This window comes from Pagrus pagrus (genome assembly GCF_965226575.1).
Source record: "Pagrus pagrus genome assembly, chromosome: 13".
Lineage (NCBI taxonomy): Eukaryota > Metazoa > Chordata > Actinopteri > Spariformes > Sparidae > Pagrus > Pagrus pagrus.
This window is the reverse complement of record NC_140197.1, coordinates 22157521-22175929: the sequence shown is the minus strand read 5'-3', so window position 1 is coordinate 22175929 and position 18409 is coordinate 22157521. Positions and strand designations below refer to the sequence as shown.

The following is an 18409-nucleotide window of genomic DNA, read 5'->3' as shown; positions in this document are numbered from 1 at the left end:
ATACAACACAATGCTTATACTGCCAGCTGAACTTCCTCACGCTCACACACTGAACTGCTGGCTCTTTTTCTCTGTTTATTACACATACAACCACACAACTTTCACCAACTCTCCATGTTCTAGCCCTGTCATGCAGTCAGCCAGGCGTGAGATGTCACCACTTTTGGTGACAGCGGCCTTCTTCCAGCCTGCTGTAACATTAACACACAAGTCCAAACTGAGCTCACCCTGCTCTACCCCTCCGTCCCCGCCTGTCCTCATGCTGACAAAATCTCTATGTAGATCCCAGATCAAACACTGCCTCTGCTGCTCGCCGGCTGTCAGCACATATTCATAACAAGTCAAGTCGCTACAACCGCCGTCCTCCCTGCATCTCAGCTGACGCTGACAATGAGCTGGCACATTCCCTTCACAGGGATGCACTCATCTCGTCAGGTACACCAGCCGGTATCACTGCCAGCAGTACGGGAAGTGTTGTAACGAGACATGATGGAGACAGTTACTAATGGTACTAGTAAGCCCCACAGTGCTGCATGTGGTATCTTAGGATCAAGTTTGGATCCAGATTTGTGGACATCCAAGCAACTGCTCCTTGAATAATGAATGTGGAGGGAAAGCAAGGCAGCAACTGCCAAAGCAGGACGGAGCGTGAATGCTGAGGATCGACAGTAAAGAAAGCAGGACTGGCATAAACTTAGTGAGATTATAAGACTGAGAAAGACTGAATCGACAACACAGGTAAACAGAAAGAAAAAAGTTCAGGCACTTGTTTCCACTTCTACACTGCTGCTCATTCATGTTTAATTTGCAGAAACAAGGCTATTTTGGCAGCTATTTTCATGTTACTGTTACTGATTTTCTGGCACACCAGATTTGAATGTTTTATTTAAAATATGATATTGTTATTCAAAGAAACAACAACTCATAGTTAAGATTCAGGGTTGTAAGAAAAGATTAGCCTGGGTAAATGAGCTCTCAAAGGATACTTGAGGCGAACACTTGCCTATGGTATGGAAGGTGAGAAGACGGCGTATCAAACAAAAGATCAGTCTACTATCAGAAGGTTTTGTCTTTCGCAGGAATGTTCAGTAAACACCAGCATTTCATGAGGAGAATGCTTCAAACTCACCACTGCCAAAAGTACGCCTCCTCTAAGTGAGGAAATGGGGCCATGCCGTGTGCTGTTTGTGCCATCAACTTGTGTTTTCATACGGCTGTGTTGTTTATCCTCAGTGTCCCTATGGTAACACGGTTTTTTGTAGCTGGTGCAGAGTGTTCACCTGAAGGTAAGGTCTGGGGAGATTGTAGCAGAAAAAGGGAAGACGATTAAGAAGACGCAGGACAGAAAAATACAGTCCATTCATTCAGCTGTTTCTAATTACACAAACAAACATTAACCACACTGTTGTTCGTGCAGGCTTTGCTTTATGCCCCTACAGTGCAGCTGCCAAACCAATAAGGAATGCAGTGAAAGCAGCTGGAAGTGAGACATTACTAGGTCTCAGCAGAACAAAATTTTAAAATTTAAAACAGCAGTAAACATCAAGTTTTGGGGTCAACCTCTCACAACACAAAGAGTAAGAGGTGGAATAAAAAGCAGATACAACTTTTCTCAAGTGAACTTGTGACAGCAAGACGGTCAGGTTGTGTTTAACACATTTAATAAAATGTATAAGCTGGTTACTTTACATGGCCACATGCACAGGTTACATTGAAAGCAATACTCACTACACTACTTTCCTTTTCTGTGGTTTATCAAAAAGCTTAATCAGATGTGGAGCAGTACAACTAATAGATGTAGAGGATCCACCACCAAAGCCCTAGTGCCAGACACCACAGGACACCCCTTAAAGTCAAATTCACGGCAGGGGCTCCATAGACTGGACTTGTTCAAGAATGCTTGATCGGATTGGGATTTGGGGGTGCCAGGTTGGCACATTGAGCTCTGAGCAGCTTTATCATGCAGTGGCAGTCACTGCCATCTGGGAGTGAAATTGCCATGAGGGAGTGTACTTTGCAACGGTGTATGAGCTGGGTGCTGCATGTCAAGTGGCACCCACATGAATGCCAGGACCCAAGTTTTCCCAGCAGAACACTGTTACCAGATGATCAATCCACTTAACCTGTAAGTCATTTTAATGTGGTGGCTAATCAGTGTATATGATAAAGTCAGTCGACTGCAGAGTATTATTCCACACAGACTCATATAGCCCAACATACAGTGAAAAGAAAGTCTCTGGTCAAACAAAGAAATAGCTAAGACAGAGAATCAATCCAACTTTGGCCTCATGAGGCCAATGTCTGCAATTTCAAGTCATGCTGTCCTGCACACAAGTGTCATTTTGACAAAAAGAGCGCACATTGTCCTGACACCACTGTGAGATCCTTTCCAGGAGGACAACAGCGGCCGTACCTGAAGAGAGGACGGGGCTGGCGCTGGCAGGTGGAGCTGTTGAAGGGATATCTTGACATTTAAAGGTTTATTCTTGTATCTCAGCAGACTGAGAGGTCACATTGTGCATCCATATTGCAAATTACAGAATCTCTTTTAATATTCTCTGCATTTTTCAACAAGGACTTGTAGAAAAGAAGCATCCTAACATTTCACAGAATGTAAGCCTTGATTAAATGACTAAATCACAAACCAGTCTTTTGTGAGCTTGTGCATTTGATTCCAGCAGAAGCACGCAAGAAATCCTCCCGAAATGTGATTAGTGCTTAGTGAAAATGACAAAACACAACCCAACTCAGCATATCGAGGTATCCATTTAAGCTGTGGTCACTTTCAATTAAAGCCGCTAAACCTCCTTTCCCGGCAAACAGACCCATGAGGCCCAGGGCACACTGCTCTCAGGTGAATGTGAACGCCGAGATCAAAAGAGCTCCTAGGCAGCTTAAAGAGATTAAACAGAGAAAGACAGGTGGACAAAACTGGAGTCTAAAAGAGACTGTCAGCCTGTTTAAGGAAGGCATGTGAGTTTTTAGCAAGAGCCAGTCAGGTTTGAGCATCTCACACTCAGGTCAGAAAGTGTGTGGTAAATTATGGAGAGGGAAAGAGGACTGAGACATAAAAGGTAATAAAGAAACAGAGCAGGACATAGAGAGAGCAGGAGGCAAAGTACGAGTGCAGACAGCATGAAATCAAATGTTTGACCACAGTGTAGATAAAATCCACAGAGCTGTCAGCAAGTGACAGAAGAATTATTTATGTTGCTACCATCTACATTTAGCAGAAAAGCTGACTGCATGTTGCTTTACATTATCTGGAGATACTTTTCAATTTTATAAACACTCCTCCACCCAGTTACATTTGATTCAGCCACTTGCAGAGCAGCTGACTCACACTTACCTCTGTGTTTTACCTTTAAGTCTGACACTTGAAGGCCTTTGTTCACACTTAGTGATGAGAAAATATCATTTTTTCACACCGTCAACAAAAAAAAAAAAGTTAATAATCCTGGTCATTTGAGTTATAAAATCCTAGCACATCATGAGGCAACACAGCAAGTTAAGGGGCTTGAATCTGAACTAATGGATTAAAACAACAAAATAACACAGAAACTGCTAAACAATGAGATGAAATTAACTTTTAACTGTAAAGCTGAAAGTAGCTGCAGATGATGGTGATAAGGTGGTAATTCATCACTACAAGTGACTCCATTGTTCTCCACTGTCATTTGATTTATTGTTATCAGCTAAATATTTATTATCGCCACCACTAAGCTCAAATTGCTTTCGCCTACACACAGTGAACTATTAAAGCCATTCTAAGTCAAACACTCAACTTTAACTCACCACTCAACATAGATGAAGTTTCAGCTGCCAGCTGTTGAGAAAGACTAAAACTATATTTGGGGGCTAATGACCCCGAACCTGAAAAAAATCTTGAAGCACATCTAACTTTCTTACAACCCTTTTCCAAGCAGGAAACAGATATGGAGATTCTGGTCGGTTGCTGAGCACATTTCCGATTTTATCAGATCTTATGAACTTGTTGGGACGCATTAACTGGACAAGACGCACGATGTGTGTGAGAGCTGCTTTGAGGAAGCGCTGTCAGCTTTGCCTTCCAACTGTGGGAGAAGTATCTGCAGCAGAGTCATGTTTGTCATGTCTGCCACATTCAGGAAGTGCCCTGTCTTAGAGCTGCTATGTGAAAACAAATTATTAGGGGGGTAGGGGGACCACTGTAATGCTCTGCAGGCAGATATATGTTGTTGTTTTTGTATTGTTTATGTTCTGAGATGGATCACACAGATGCTGGTACTGAATAGTCAAAAAAAATGTTTTTATTAATTTCTCACCAAAACATCAATTCTCTCTGATGTGCTTCACTCTAATGAAGTCAGTAGCCTATAATTCAGAATTTTCTTTACATGTTATTCAGCAGTCACCTTCAAAATAAGTGCTCATGTAAAGCTATTATAGTTTTAACAGAAATAAATGTTGCGTAAATAGTCAAGTTGAGCAGCCTTAGAGCAAGTCACTGTACTCATCATGTCCCAGGAGGCTGCTGTCTGCAGAGGTCAGCGAAAAGAGGATTTCCTCAGCAGACCAATATCCAAACCATCATCATGAAAGGCAAAATGTTTTTTTGTTTCTTGGAAGGTAACTCCTGGTGCAAACAGCTCACAATTTTCACTCTGCAGCAGCCAAACAGATCAAGAAAATTCATGTTAACTAGTCGCTTGACCTATGATTTTATGGTCATGAGCCAATATCTTGTGAAAGAAACTGGCATACTCGCACATGCAGATCCAGGCAAGACTGACTGCATGTGACAGCACATTATAACACAAACCCCCATACACATGAAAATATAAACAAACCCTCCAGCACATTAAAACGCACACTCCTGTACAAACACACACACACTCCTCCTCCTCCTCCTCCTCCTCCTCCTCCTCCTCCTCCTGTGGCCATGATGAAGTAGGTCTTCAGACAGGCTGCTGAGGTAATGGGCCGTACTCCTCTCCTCTCTTCCAACTTCCTCTTCTCTCTTTGCTGGTGTGACTGCAAGCCAACATCCAGACTCACAGCACTGCTTCATGGCCTGACTTCTCCTCTCCTCAGTCACTGACACAGCTGTCTGTCTCTGCCACAAACCTATCATTTTCTGCATTGCCACTACTAGGTGATTAACTAGGCCAGCAAACATATATATTAGCGAGCTACAAGGTCAGCAGTTGGGCTGATCCAGGCATTTTTTGGTGAATTGGTATTGACTTCATAAAGTCCTCATTTCCAAAACGCTGTTCAATCACACTGTGCTCCGTTAACTGCACAGTGAAGTGCACAAAATAATCTGATGCATTCCAGCTGAAGGGTTGTTTAATGGCTATTCTGGCTGCACTTTAAGGTGAACCACACCTCTAAAGTGTTGCTCTTGGTTGAAACAGTATTTGAACTTTAATAGTTTGTTCATGCTGAGAATAAAGGAAGTTTTTCTAAATGGTGCATAGTTCCTTCTGCTACAACAGATCCATACGAACACTTATGTCCCATAAATACCACAGGACAATTATGTTATCTCATATACGATAGGGCATAGTATAGCTATGTAGGTGTAAAATATATAGAAATTACTTAATAGTATTGGACTCTGATCAGGCTGAGGCAGATTCATGACTTTTTTGGAAACAACCGAAGTATCACAATCTGTCAAAAGTACTGAAAGTGCTACATAGTCCAGGGTGTCCAACCCATTCTCACAAAGGCCACGATGTAAATTGCTACATTCACAACTACTTAGTTGGCCAAGGAAGTAGAGGAGTGCTGCATTCACTGGCTCGTGGTTTCACTCAAGTCCCTATACATCCTGGCAAGTTGAGATCAGGGCATTGTAGGGCTGCAACAAATGTTTATTTTCATTGTTGATTAATCTGCCAATTATTTTCTAGATTAATCGTTAAGTTATTTGGTCTGTTAAACATCACTGTTTCCCAAAACCCGAGATGTCGTTCTCAAGTGTCTTGTATTTTTACACAACCCAAAGATATTCTGTTTATTTTCATAGAGGAGTAAAGAAACCAGAAAATACTCACATTTAAGTATTGTGCAGTATTAAAAAGAAATACACAGAAATAGTTCGCAATTAATTCATAAGTTGAGAACTAATAGATCACTGCAGTTCTACTACACTGTGTACACCATTTGCAACTAGAGCTAAGGAAAATTTGTGTCACCATTTCATGATGAAACCTCTGACTTTATATGCACTTAAGATGCTTATTTTCTATTGGACAGGAAACAAATCGCATACGGTGTTCCAACACATCACTCAAATTAGTCATCTCATTAATCACTAAACCGATAATTTCCAGTACAGCCCAGAATCCGGAGCAGTTGTTTGAGCGTGAGGAAACCCCTTCAGGGAAAATTACTGCTCCTTTAAGCCTCACCACAACACACAGTATATCATCAGCCTACCATAATCCACCACTGCAGACAGCTGCAGTGTCTACCACATGAGCGCTATCCACACTGAGCTGTCTGTCTGTGGCTGCACTCCAGCTTTTCTTCCAAGCTGGTTAAATAGCACAGGTTGCCGCCGCCTCTCCGGGGTGTTTTAGAGAGGCGGGCTTGTGGGTGGCAGCGGTGCTTTCCATGCCCTTTAAGACACTCAGACATCATGCCTGCCGGGAATGTAAAATGCCATGGTAATGCCACATTAGTGATTTATACAGAAAATCCACTACAACCTAATGTGATGCATTGGGCTTTCAAACGTTGAGAAATGAATCCAAAAGTGATAAAATGCAGTTAGTGAGATGGAGCGGCCAGGGGAGAAAGAGGAGGAGGAGGAGGAGGGAGGAGGACAGATTAGAAAGCACACAATCCTCCCCGATGGCTAACAGACAGTAGTCTTGTGCTGCTCTGCTGGCGAGAGCGAGGAGAATCTAGCCATGCAATAATCAGCCACTCAAGTACTAAGGCCACAGGTTGTGTGTAATGGCTAATTGTTGCTGCTGTAAACAGCCAGAACCATTACATTTGCAGTGCTGCTCCAACAAGGCTCTGGTCAGAAGAATAGACCAGTGGCTAATTAGTGTCTGTGTGATACAGAGCTCAGGGTCTGGCTGCTATCAGCTTTCACATTAAGGCTGAGAGTGTGATAGGGTCCTCCCTGGCCTGCAGCGCTCCCAGGGTATTTATATATATAACTGAAGCATGCAGCGGGTGCAGCCCAGGCACACTGAACTGATCCAGTCTGGCAGACACTGATGTGGCTTGTCAGTGTGATCAATCAACATTTAATCATGGTTGTAATCACACACGGCAAAACAAACACAGGCCAGGAGGAGTCCACTTATTCAAGTATGCAGGACGCACGATAGAGGTGAAGTGAGAAGGCACCCAGATCCTGAGACATCTTGTCGCCTGATCAATTTAGTTAATAGATGATGATGGATGACTACCTAAACGATCATCACTCTCATTAAACACGTGATTGTCGGCCTTTGCTCTTTCGAAGTGTATTAATGTTCCGTGGTGGGAGCACAGATGGTCTTTATTTTAGGTGAGGTTGCTATTAAACACTGTGGGAAAGAACATTTGTTCAATATTGAATGTGATGATATTGTAAAATCCATGTAATACATATGTAATATATACTGTAGGGCTGGGTAGTTTTGTCCTGACTATGATGTCTCTGACTTATAGACTTATTTAAAGGTGCACTGTGTAGTTTTGGGGAAGAACTTTTAATCAGAAGAGAAAGATACTTCACTGACTGATTTTGTTTATGCCTAAACAAACTAAATAAACAAACTCTCTTTGTTTTCATGACTGAATAAACTGACCTTAAAGGACAACACAATTTCATACTGTTTTACTTTGTTTTGGGTTTTTTTTTGCTTTTTTTAGCTTGTTTATTCAGTAATGGAAAAAAATTATATATCTGAGTTTGAATTTCTTTCCCCTTTAAATCATGATTTTGCCCAATTTAGACTATATTTTCTTTAGGATAACTTTCTGTGCAGCTGTATCTGTTTAGACAATATTTCCCATCAGAGAAGTTTGGCTTTTTTTATTAATTGGCAAAAAGTTTCAAGAGCATTGGCACCCACTTGGGTTAAACACTTTAGGGCTGCACAACATATCGTTCCAGCATTGTCACATCACACAACGTGCGATGTCAAGGGATGCAAATTAACTCAAACACATCCTGCTGCTTAGGGAATGGAAAACTAACACAGTTTTCACTTTGCATTATTTAATCTGCATTACTGGTCACTTGCTCACTTCTGCCTGCCCAGTCAACCAGCCACTCAAGCTTACCAATCCACCTCCACTCACCTGGTCTCACAGCTGGTCCTGATCACCAGTTAACCCAGTATATATACCCCAGCCTCACACACACTCATTGCCAGGTTGTTCTTCGCCACTGCAATGCAAGACTCTGGACTGATTTTCTGTTGCTGACCCTGCCTGTATCTGACCTACTCGTCTCGTCTGATTCCCGGTAAACGCACCAGCCTTCTGTCCCCAACCTTGAAATCTTCTGCATCCTTGGTTCCTGTTTTGCCTGTGGCTGTCTGGCCTTACCATTTTATGACAAGGCTACATCATGAGTGTTTCTGTTAAATTAAATTAAAATGTATTCTTAGGTGCAGCTAAATAAAAACGTTGTTGGGAACCACTTTTTCGCAGACTAAACCAACTCCGCTGTGAATAATGCGGGAAGGCATCATAGTAACACTGCATGAACACAGACTTCATCCCTCCTCTGTGGCAGTGAACACGATACAACCATTCAGTATCCAAAAAACTGTGGTCTGATCTTATCCAGACACTACAGCTGACAAAAGTACTCTCAACACCATGGACTGTTCTGCGGCTGCAGCAACGTGCTGGTACTTCTGCCAAAAACTCACCACCTCACTTCCCACAACAAATACGCTTGACAGCGTCATACACAGGTTGCCCATAAGGTTTCAGCCAGTAACACAGAGGTTCAGAGCAACGAAATCCCCCTTCGTGCTTCATGAAATCTAAAATTAGGACAGTTAAGTCAACAGTTGAGAATAATATAGGCTTTAAGAGGCCAAAGTCCATCCTGACCATTTAACCACAGCGTTTCAGGACTGGAGGGGCATGAAACCCAATGGCACGATGTTAAGGAGAAACCCTATGTTTCTCAAATTGAGGTGAAATTGGTAATGAAACTCGTATCAAATCAGCACTAGTATCGAAACATTTCAAACAATACCTATAAATCAGAGGCTAGTCTTTAAGAGTGTAGCATCAATATAGCCCGAACAATAATTGATTTTTGAGACTGGATCGATGCAGATAAAATCCCTTAAATGTCATTATTTACAAGCTCTTTGGTGTACATACTATGTAACGCTGTCATTGTTTCTATGACAGCCAATAGAATTAAATTGGATTATCCGGACGTTTCCCTTCAGCACCAAAGCCTGTAACGATTTTTTACTGATCCACAGTCACACCTTCCTAACTGGGATGGAGCTGTCCAGTCAGCATCCTTGCGCAGATGCTGGATTGAAAGCAGGCATTTGTATTGTTCACCAGCTCTGCATTTGGCTTTGGAGACGTGCCCTCATTTTCTTGCCATCCTTGGAAAAGCAAGTGTATCAAAGTGCTTATTTAGAAAGAATGGTGGCAGGTGGGTTGCAGATGTGCTCACATATGAACATAAATTAACAAGAAAATGCTAAAAATAAAAACCTAAGTGAGGTGACACATACTGTAACACATGCATGTAAGCGGAAATGTGCACACTGATGCCGTTTCCCTTTTTGTGCAGCACTCGCTCCAGTTCCATCAGTCACATCACACTGACTCCCGTGTCCCCACAACCCTCCCTACGGTCATTCATCACAGTGTCAGTCAAACGCTGACTCGGGTCCCAGGAGTGTCATGGTAATGTTGCGCCTCTGTGTATGTGTGCTCATTCACGTGTATTGGTGTGTCTGCTTATGTGTCTGTGCCCATTCACGCATGTGTTTTTCTATTTTGGGGGTGGCTGTTTTTTATGTCTGTTTTTGTTTTATTTTTTCCTTTCTCCTCAGAAGGCGCCGGAGATATGAAGGTGTGTCGCTGCAGTGACAGAGAGAGGAGAGACGGAGCGAGTCGACAGAGAGGAAGTCAGGAGGAGCTCAGCAGCAGCAACAGGCAGAGGGCAAAGAGGATGACAGTGCCTTCTAGTAGCCTCTCTGTCAACATGATTATGTTTGAACCCAGCTTGGGGTCAAAGGCGTGCCACACAGCATGCAAGACAGTTACTAAGGAGAGTCAAACAGAGACTCATTGGCGGTGACAGAGCCATGCTAGCTTCGCATTAACTCCCTGAAAATTCTACAGAATAAAATTATTGAAATCACATGTTCTCCTGGCAGAGTCGAGCAGGGAACTGCTCACTTGCAGCTTCGCTTTGGTTCACTGCAATACGCAGGGGAACTCCAGGGGAAGCATCCATCTGAAGGCATGAATAGCAAAATCACTAGAGCCAACACGTGATCAAGCATTGTTGCTTTTCCAATCAGTGTCTCTGCATTGAGTATCTCTCAGGACGAAATACGCAGATATCAATCAAACACTAACGGGTCTAGAAGCTTTAAACAAGAGATGAGGCAAAAAAAATGCTGCTGATGTGCTCTGTTAATGATGTCAGAGTTTACTTTCTACAAAACGTGGAGCCTGTCACAGCAGATCAGATCCTGGGGGCAGATCCACAGTGTCGTTTGCATGCATCGCTGGTCAGTTTTGAGGTAGACAAATGAAAGGAACGTCTCGTTAATAAGATTCTGCATCAGCTGTAATGTGTTTGCATGCTTTAATAAGAAAGTCAGGCTGCTAGTTGAGAACTACCCATTACACGATGCTGTGCAAAAATAAATACTAGGGATGTTAATGATTAATGCTACTAAGAATTGATTAAAAATGTATTATCTCACAATCGTAGATGGGCACAAATGCATTGGAAAGTATCTTGTTACAAATTACAAATATTTGCTTATCAAATATATCAAAATAAAATGCAAAATACTGGTATGAGAGCATGTTTTTATTTTAGCAATTTAGTAGCCTCAGTATAGTTTGGATTTTGTTGGAGCAGTTGTTGAATAGAAACAGACAGGAATTAACATGAAGTCATATTTTTCTTAAGTTATTTAGTTTAGCATTTAAGTAACTTGGCATTTACTTTATCTGTTGTTTTAACTCGTAATGTAGCCGACTCTGATTTATCATCGAATATAGATCACGTCAGTGGTTAAACAGTCTTCAAATGGAAATAACATCCAACCTATGTCATATTATTAACGACTGTCAAACTTAGTTGTGTTCATTGATTCATGATGTCATCATATACAAGAAAAAAGTCCTCCTTTAAAGTGGCTGTCGGTGATATGCCTAGTTTTTCCCATATATAGGCTCCACTTGGGCTCATTACAGTATGAATGGAGACGGTCCACAGCTCTCCACGGATGTGGAACGTGGAAATTATGTCAGAACCTTTTGTCAGACACTGAGTGACGCTCTTGGGACAGGACCTGCTGCAGAAGGGTAGAAACGTAACTCAGATGAAAGTGTAAAAACAGGATATAACCTCAAGGTTGTCAAATCAGAACAGTAACAAGCTGTACTTTGTACTGCATGTGTGAGACTGACACACCCAAGAGGTGCTAGGCTAAGCTAGTGAATGCAAGTGAAAAGGTGTAGAGCCAACACAATTAGCAGTAAGTGATGAACGGTGTAATCAGCCGACTTCTGTAGAGCTGAAGCGATAATTAAAATCAATCAATAGTTGCAGCTTTATCTGACACTAAAGAATCCCTTACTGAATATTTTATATCTCCATTAAAGCAGCACAGAGCACCGTACAAAACATCTAGGTAACGCTAGCAAGCCTCTCATTCTTAGTTGGATAGTGACGCTTACAAGCACAACTTGTGGCAGATTACAAGAGGCCAAAATGAAACGATTGGCTGCTGTCTCGTTAATGTCCTCCCTCCAAGCTGGCATCTGTACTCAGCCAAAAAGATTGATTGTGATTAACGGATTGATCCTGACCAGGATGCCAGGTTTTCTAGGGAAATAAAAAAAAATAGCCTGCTGTGCCTGAAAAAATGTAACTGATAGCAGAAACACTACATTCTGTACTGCTATTAACATAGAAACACCAGTCCACAACCACAATCTAATTGATCCCGTCACGTCATTTTCAGGGCACAAAATCGCCTCTTTATAGCTTTAGACAAGGCATACTGATATTTTTATCCTGTCAAGTGAATCTGAACTTCAAGGATTTGAAGTCAAGTAGCTTTAACAAAAAAAAAGCAAGGTGTGAAAAGATACTACGCAACACCTGTCTAATGTGTCACTGCTGATCATTTCATTTGCAGGATTTAGCTACAGGTTGTGCACCAAATATAGGTTTTTACTGCAAATCAAATATTTATACCCTTTGTTGCTTGTAAATGTTGAAGGCTGAAGAGATTTGACAAGATCTGCCTTCAATCAAAAAAAAATCCAGCCCTAGTCGTGGTTGCATCATTTTTATGAGGTAATGCTGTGAGGTCTTTTTCAGAATCAATCTGCGCTTGAACTGCATTACCAGGCAATCATAGTGCAACACCAACAGAACTAATGCAGACTTTGAGTTCAGTGTGATGAATTAAACAACTCAAGAGTTTGCCAACAGTCTGCAGTGGAACAGCAGAATAAATACATCCAAGAAGTGTACAGCAGGCATTTTAATATTGCAGAAATGTTGCATGATTTGTAGAGGTGAGGTAAACCTTGAAAAAACTGGTCCTTTAAAACGCCACAAAACACAAAACACTTTTCCAAGACATCTTAGAAGATAAAAAACGTCTTTTAACATCTATTTTGTCATTGAGGAAGACGAGAAAAATGGGATTTTTATCCACAAGGTCATTTTTTTTATAAAGAAACTAGGCTGTGCTATTAAAGCTTCAATATTCCCTTTTCTAGCATCCACATACTGAAAGCAGTGTACTCTTCACCTACTCACTGATGGACCTAATTAACAATCAGTCTGAGGGAGTCTAAGTATGCAACAAGTGGGTGTTCAGGAAAGTGGTTTTGTGTCAAACCAACTTGTGCCAGAACATGATCGCTTCGGTCTGCCAAAAAGTAGAGTATTTGCTGAAGCATAAAGGCCTAAAATGATCAGTATTTTAGTTTTATCAGTGCAACAAAATAGACTTTCACCAATAGCACCTAGCAGGTTTAACCAGTACAGCATTGACACAGAACAAAACAACAGGCCGCTGCACTCAATAGCAAGCAAGATTAGAGGGAGTAATGAACACCAGCAACAAGCCAAAAAATTGCACATTTAGGGTGTGTTATTCAGCTCTATCTGATGATCTGTGTTCTGATGTTCTGATTTGTTGTGAAATAAAAAGGAAAGCTCCTGTGCTGGAGAAATAAAGAAAGTGGCAGAGGGATTTGAGGGAATTTACTTCTCACTATGGCCTGAGACATAATAATTATTTGCCTTCAGTGGCTAAAATACTGTAGACCTGTTGCAGTAATGTATGTGCCAACAAGCACAATGCCACTATGTAAAGACTCATGACAACAACAAGACAACAGCAGAGAATACCTCTGCAGAACAAACCCTTGAGAGTCAACCTGTGCAGCCGAACACAAGAGTCCAAAGGAGAGAAACCCAGCGAGAGACTCCCAGCGTAGCAGCGTGGGAGGGAAAGAGCAGCTATCAGCATACATCAAGTCATTTTACAGGCAAAATCCTCCGTCTCTCGGACCTCTCAAGATTGAGAACACGCAAGCCAAGCACCTCACAAGAAAGAGTCCCCTGAGAGCTGGGAGGCTGCAGAAACGCTCTGACCCCAACTGATCCCAGACCAGAGCTGGAATTTAAAAGAAAACATGAGCAGACTCACCGTTTTGAAGTCACTGTGGCTGCACTCCTGGCCTTGGTAGCGGCAGTAGAGCATCATCTCTTTGAGGTCGTGGCCCACCCTCTCCATGAACTCTTTCATGCTGAACGCTTTGGGCTTGTAGGCAGTGAAGTTGGCTTTTTCCTGCAGGAAAGCCAGCACATCAGGCTCAGCCAGGTGCGGCTGGGGGATTGTCAGGTGCACATCAAGCAATGCCAGCAGCTCTCCAGCGTGGTACAGATCGTTGCGTGTGAGGCGGCTGAAGCGGTAGGCGTTGAGGTTACAAATGGTCACAGCGGGGAAGACAAGGCTGCTCGAGACCACGGCGTCCAAGCTGGTCACGTGAGGGTAGGAGAGGAAATAGGCCAGGCGCTCGGCGCTCTCCAGAGCTAACAGTCCCACGCAGGCCAGCAGAGCCAGAGCCCAGAGCAAGCGGCGCACGCTGGGTTGACCATAAGGGAAGATGAAGCGTAGGCCGTGCAGCGTGCTGGTGTGAGCGAAGGCCTGCCACGAGGTGGGGTGCAGGCTGGAGCTCTCTTGGCTCCCCTGACTGCCACAGGTCTCCTTTAGATCCATCATCAGCCCTCCAGCCCTTCTGCCAGGGAGCCCCCCGTGCACTCACACCTGCACAGACAGAGAGGGAATGTCAATAAAACACCCAAATTCACAGCACATAATCATATTGAGCATATTGATAAAGCAACAGAGGAGCCGGAGAGAAAAAGGGTGAGGGAAAAGACGAAGACGAAAAAGTAGGAGACCTGCAGCAGCACTGACGGGAAACATGACAAAAAAACGTAGAAAAAACAGCAACAACTGACAACAAAGAGGAAGAACACAAAGAGGGGCAAAAATCTCCTCAACCCAAATAACTACTACTGAGAGTAAGAGACAGAGGAGAAAGATGCTCCCTCAGGGCATCCCTCTCCTCGCCACCTCCACTCTCAATGACTCCCTTGAGCTGAGAGTTACTGTGGCTGCCAGCTTGCCTGGAGCTCCTCTTACACCCCCAACACACACTCTCACACACACTCTACCCTAATCCCAAACTGCGCCCCCCCTCCTCCCCACACACACACACACACACACACACACACACACACACACACACTAACACACACACATCCTCCGCTGCCCTCTGTGTCTGCTCGATTTCACTGACAGAAATCCCAGAGGTAAGTCCTCTGTGTCACCCGCAGCGAGAGGTGAGAGTCACTTAAACCGCAAGCCAATCAAGGCTGCCTTTGTGTATTTAACATCCCGACTCATCTCCGTTCAAAAACACACACACACACACTCACACGGCAACTCATGCGTGAGTGTGCAGGCAGGTTGACACACACACACACACGTCCAGGCTTCTCAGGATCTCCCGTGCCCCCAACTAATGACAAGCCTAAGCACCTCTCTCGTTCAGCCTAGCGAGAAGACATCCAGCCGGCGTGAGTGTGTGTGTGAGTCTGAGAGCGCACGTGTGTTTGTACGTGTGTGTGTGTGTGTGTGTGTGTGTGCGAAAGAGAGAGAGACACAGAGAGAGCGAGAGTGAGGGAGAGCCGTTGATGATCAGAGCCGCTGGTTAGTCTCGCATGCCGGTCCAAACTCCTCCCGTTTTCCTTTGGCCAGATACATCCGCTTTCCCTCCTCTTCCCAGCTCATCTGTGGCGGCGGCGAACAACAGCGGAGCCGGGAGAGACGGGAGACGCACACACCAACACACATGCTCGCAAAGAGAGAGAGAGAGAGGGAGAGGGAGGGGGGAGAAAGAGAGGGAGAGAGAGGAGGGAAGATGACGCTCTCCTCCCTTGCTCTCTCCACAGTAAAGTCTCTTATTGAATATGTTTCCTCCCCCCCTCCTCCTCCTCATCCTCCTCCAATACCGCCACCTTCACTCTCATTTGTCTCTCAGCCTTTCATATTTCCACACCTCGTCAACACAAACAGAGTGATGGATGGATGTAAAACGGGAGGCTGTCGGAGAGACAGATAGTAGAGGGGGAAACAGTGGTGGTTGCTTGGTAGGAAGGGGGGGGAGTATGTCATGGGAAGTGAAGCAGAAGTGGAGACGGAGGAGGTCGGAGGGAGAGATGAGGACAAAAATAAGATAGGAAAACTAAAAAAAGAGTAAGCGAGCGGAGAAGTGTGGTCACACAGCGCGCGGCAATGTCACACAGGGGAAAGTAATTCAGACACATAACGTCACATGCACAGCAGAGGGATGTAAAGGGAATAATAAGTACAGAGAGTGTGTCGGTCATGTGAATCTATATCTGTAATTGGAGGCAGATTATCTGTGTGAATAGCAGCGTGTTCATCAATCAGAGGGTGAGAGAGAAAACTGCCAGTATGTGAAGAGATATGAGGAGACAGGAGGAGGGAGGAAGTGAGAGGAAAATAAAAGATGAGCGTGAGAGTGTTAGAAGGTGGTGAGAGGGAAGAGAAAGCAGCTTCAGGGAGTGTTCGGACTGAATGGACACATGCAGTTTGTCAACATGATCTCTGACAATAAACCAGCCTTTCCCCTCATCACTTTCAGCTGGAAGAAAAGTTACAGGCTTGATAAACCGGATTGTGGGAGAGAGGAAGAAAACTGAAGAGATTTTTGTGTGGCTGATACCGATAAAGAAACACATAACATAGACAAACATATTTATAAGAATCCGTAAATAGCGATTTTGGAAATTGGAAACTGAATATTACATTTTTATCAATATAAACACAAGATTTTTGTTGTTTTTTATATATATTTAGAAGGTTTGTGTACAATTGTATGTATTTTTTGTGTATAAAAATTTCATGTTTTGCAAATGACATAAGAAAAATAAAATAAAATCAGAAAAAAGAAAACTGAACTAATGAATTAGCATTAATTGAATTGACGTATGGTGTTATCAAGCCTATATTATGAACATTCAATTAACTTAATATTAGTGTAATTATTATAATTTGCTTTTTTGTGACCAAAACTAGTTTTTCTAAACATTACCTTTGTGAATAAATGTAATTCCAATGAAGAAATTCCCTTTGAAAACTTTTGTATTTCTGTACTGTGACTTACATGTTACTTATACACTAACTCAAGCCCTATTCACACTGGACTAATACTAACTGGGGACCTCTAGCAATTTGTAATAATTGCACAGGATGTCCACGTCCTAGACAAATTAGCAAAGTAAAAAACCCACTGTATATTAGCTACCATATTTTGCCAACACAGAGGTCATGTGATAAAATCAGTCCTATGTGAAGAGGCATGTCCGTGACGTGGGGTTTGATTCAAAACATCTGTTTTCTGTTGACAACTGAACAATTCTGTAATTTGATGGTTCAGAATATGTTTAACAGCAGTCAACAGCTGTGTGAGATCAACTAGACTGACATTTAGAAATGATGACAGGAAAGGTTAGTGACAACAAAAGGTTGTCATATTCAAGTAACAGCCACAAAGCGTCCGTTAGTTGTCTGCAAATGTGTAATTATGCTTGTAACACATGCAGAAGGTAGGAAAATAAACTCTAATCTATATTAATAATGTGGCTGCTGGGGAACAGATGCTTTGCCTCTGAAGGTTGATGTTACACAGAGCCCTGACATCTTATTCAGGTGATGTCAGTAAATTCGATTAAAATACAGATTTCACTTATCCTGTGTGAACCTGCCATACAAATTATAAACGGAGGGTTAATACTCCCCTGTTAATACTATAATCCCCTCCAAATATCACATTATTTGACCCTGATACACTACATGTGTGATAACCAATATCGCTGGTCGATATATTGATATTGACAGATTTTTACTCCAGAAAGTATCGAGCTCTAATAATCAGCCAATCGGGCTGGAAGAAAGAGAAGGTTAGGGTCAAGGTCAAGGTGTGATACTGACAGCATGACACCTTTGCCGTATCATATCAAGATCAATAATGATTATGTTCAAAGAGGTCATGTGGATCATTTTCATAATCGGCAAAAGTATTTTATAGACACTATAACTCCCATCTTCTGTTACAGCTTATGCCAACTTGCTAATTACAGCCATTAATCTGATATAAGTAAACACAGCAACAAGCAGGCAGTCTCACAATAGAGACCTGCAATTGAGCAGCCAAAGTTTTGGGATTCAGTCAAAACAACAGTCTGACAGTCATTTTTTAAAATTCAAGTTAATTTTTTCTCTTTTTTTTCACTATGCTAGGAATCTAATTTTCTAAAAATCATCAGACAATTAGTAAATACTACTGATTAAGTAAGTAAAACATGATGGGCAGCCAAAATAAAGCTTCAAGTCATAAAAATATTTCTTCACAGCTCTAAAATAAAAACTGTCATTATCTAAGTTTGAGGAGGGCAGTTTAATGAAGTCACGTGAACTGACATTCATTATGTAAAGTGGTTCTAATAATAATACTGACATGGGAACTGAATAAATAACCAAGCAACCATGTAACTAAGTGCATTTAGTAAGTGCTGTACTACAATCTTACTATTCAAAAAGCTTTGATGCTAAACATATGA

General features: G+C 42.5%; 1 protein-coding gene and 1 long non-coding RNA gene across 4 annotated transcripts in view; one reads left to right on the top strand and one right to left on the bottom strand.

The window, feature by feature from the left end:
- asic2 (acid-sensing (proton-gated) ion channel 2) overlaps positions 1–18409 on the bottom strand; it is a 365606-nt gene that overhangs the window by 346405 nt on the left and 792 nt on the right. Inside the window, exons 1-2 of one of the 2 annotated variants that reach the window (XM_084371737.1) lie at positions 15303–15617; positions 13902–14522 (exon numbers count right to left, since the gene is read on the bottom strand). In XM_084371737.1, the coding sequence (XP_084227863.1) occupies positions 13902–14477 (576 nt within the window). In that variant the 5' untranslated portion in view covers positions 14478–14522; positions 15303–15617. Of the gene's footprint in view, positions 1–13901; positions 14523–15302; positions 15618–18409 lie in introns of those variants that run through there. The other variant, XM_084371736.1, reaches the window with a different exon arrangement.
- Positions 8382–10275, top strand: LOC311268239. 2 transcript variants are annotated; one of them, XR_014623951.1, is made up of 4 exons: positions 8382–8464; positions 9450–9631; positions 9773–9888; positions 10041–10275. It is a non-coding gene; the product is annotated as an uncharacterized lncRNA (long non-coding RNA). The 2 variants fall into 2 exon arrangements; XR_014623952.1 differs by having other exon boundaries at positions 10038–10275.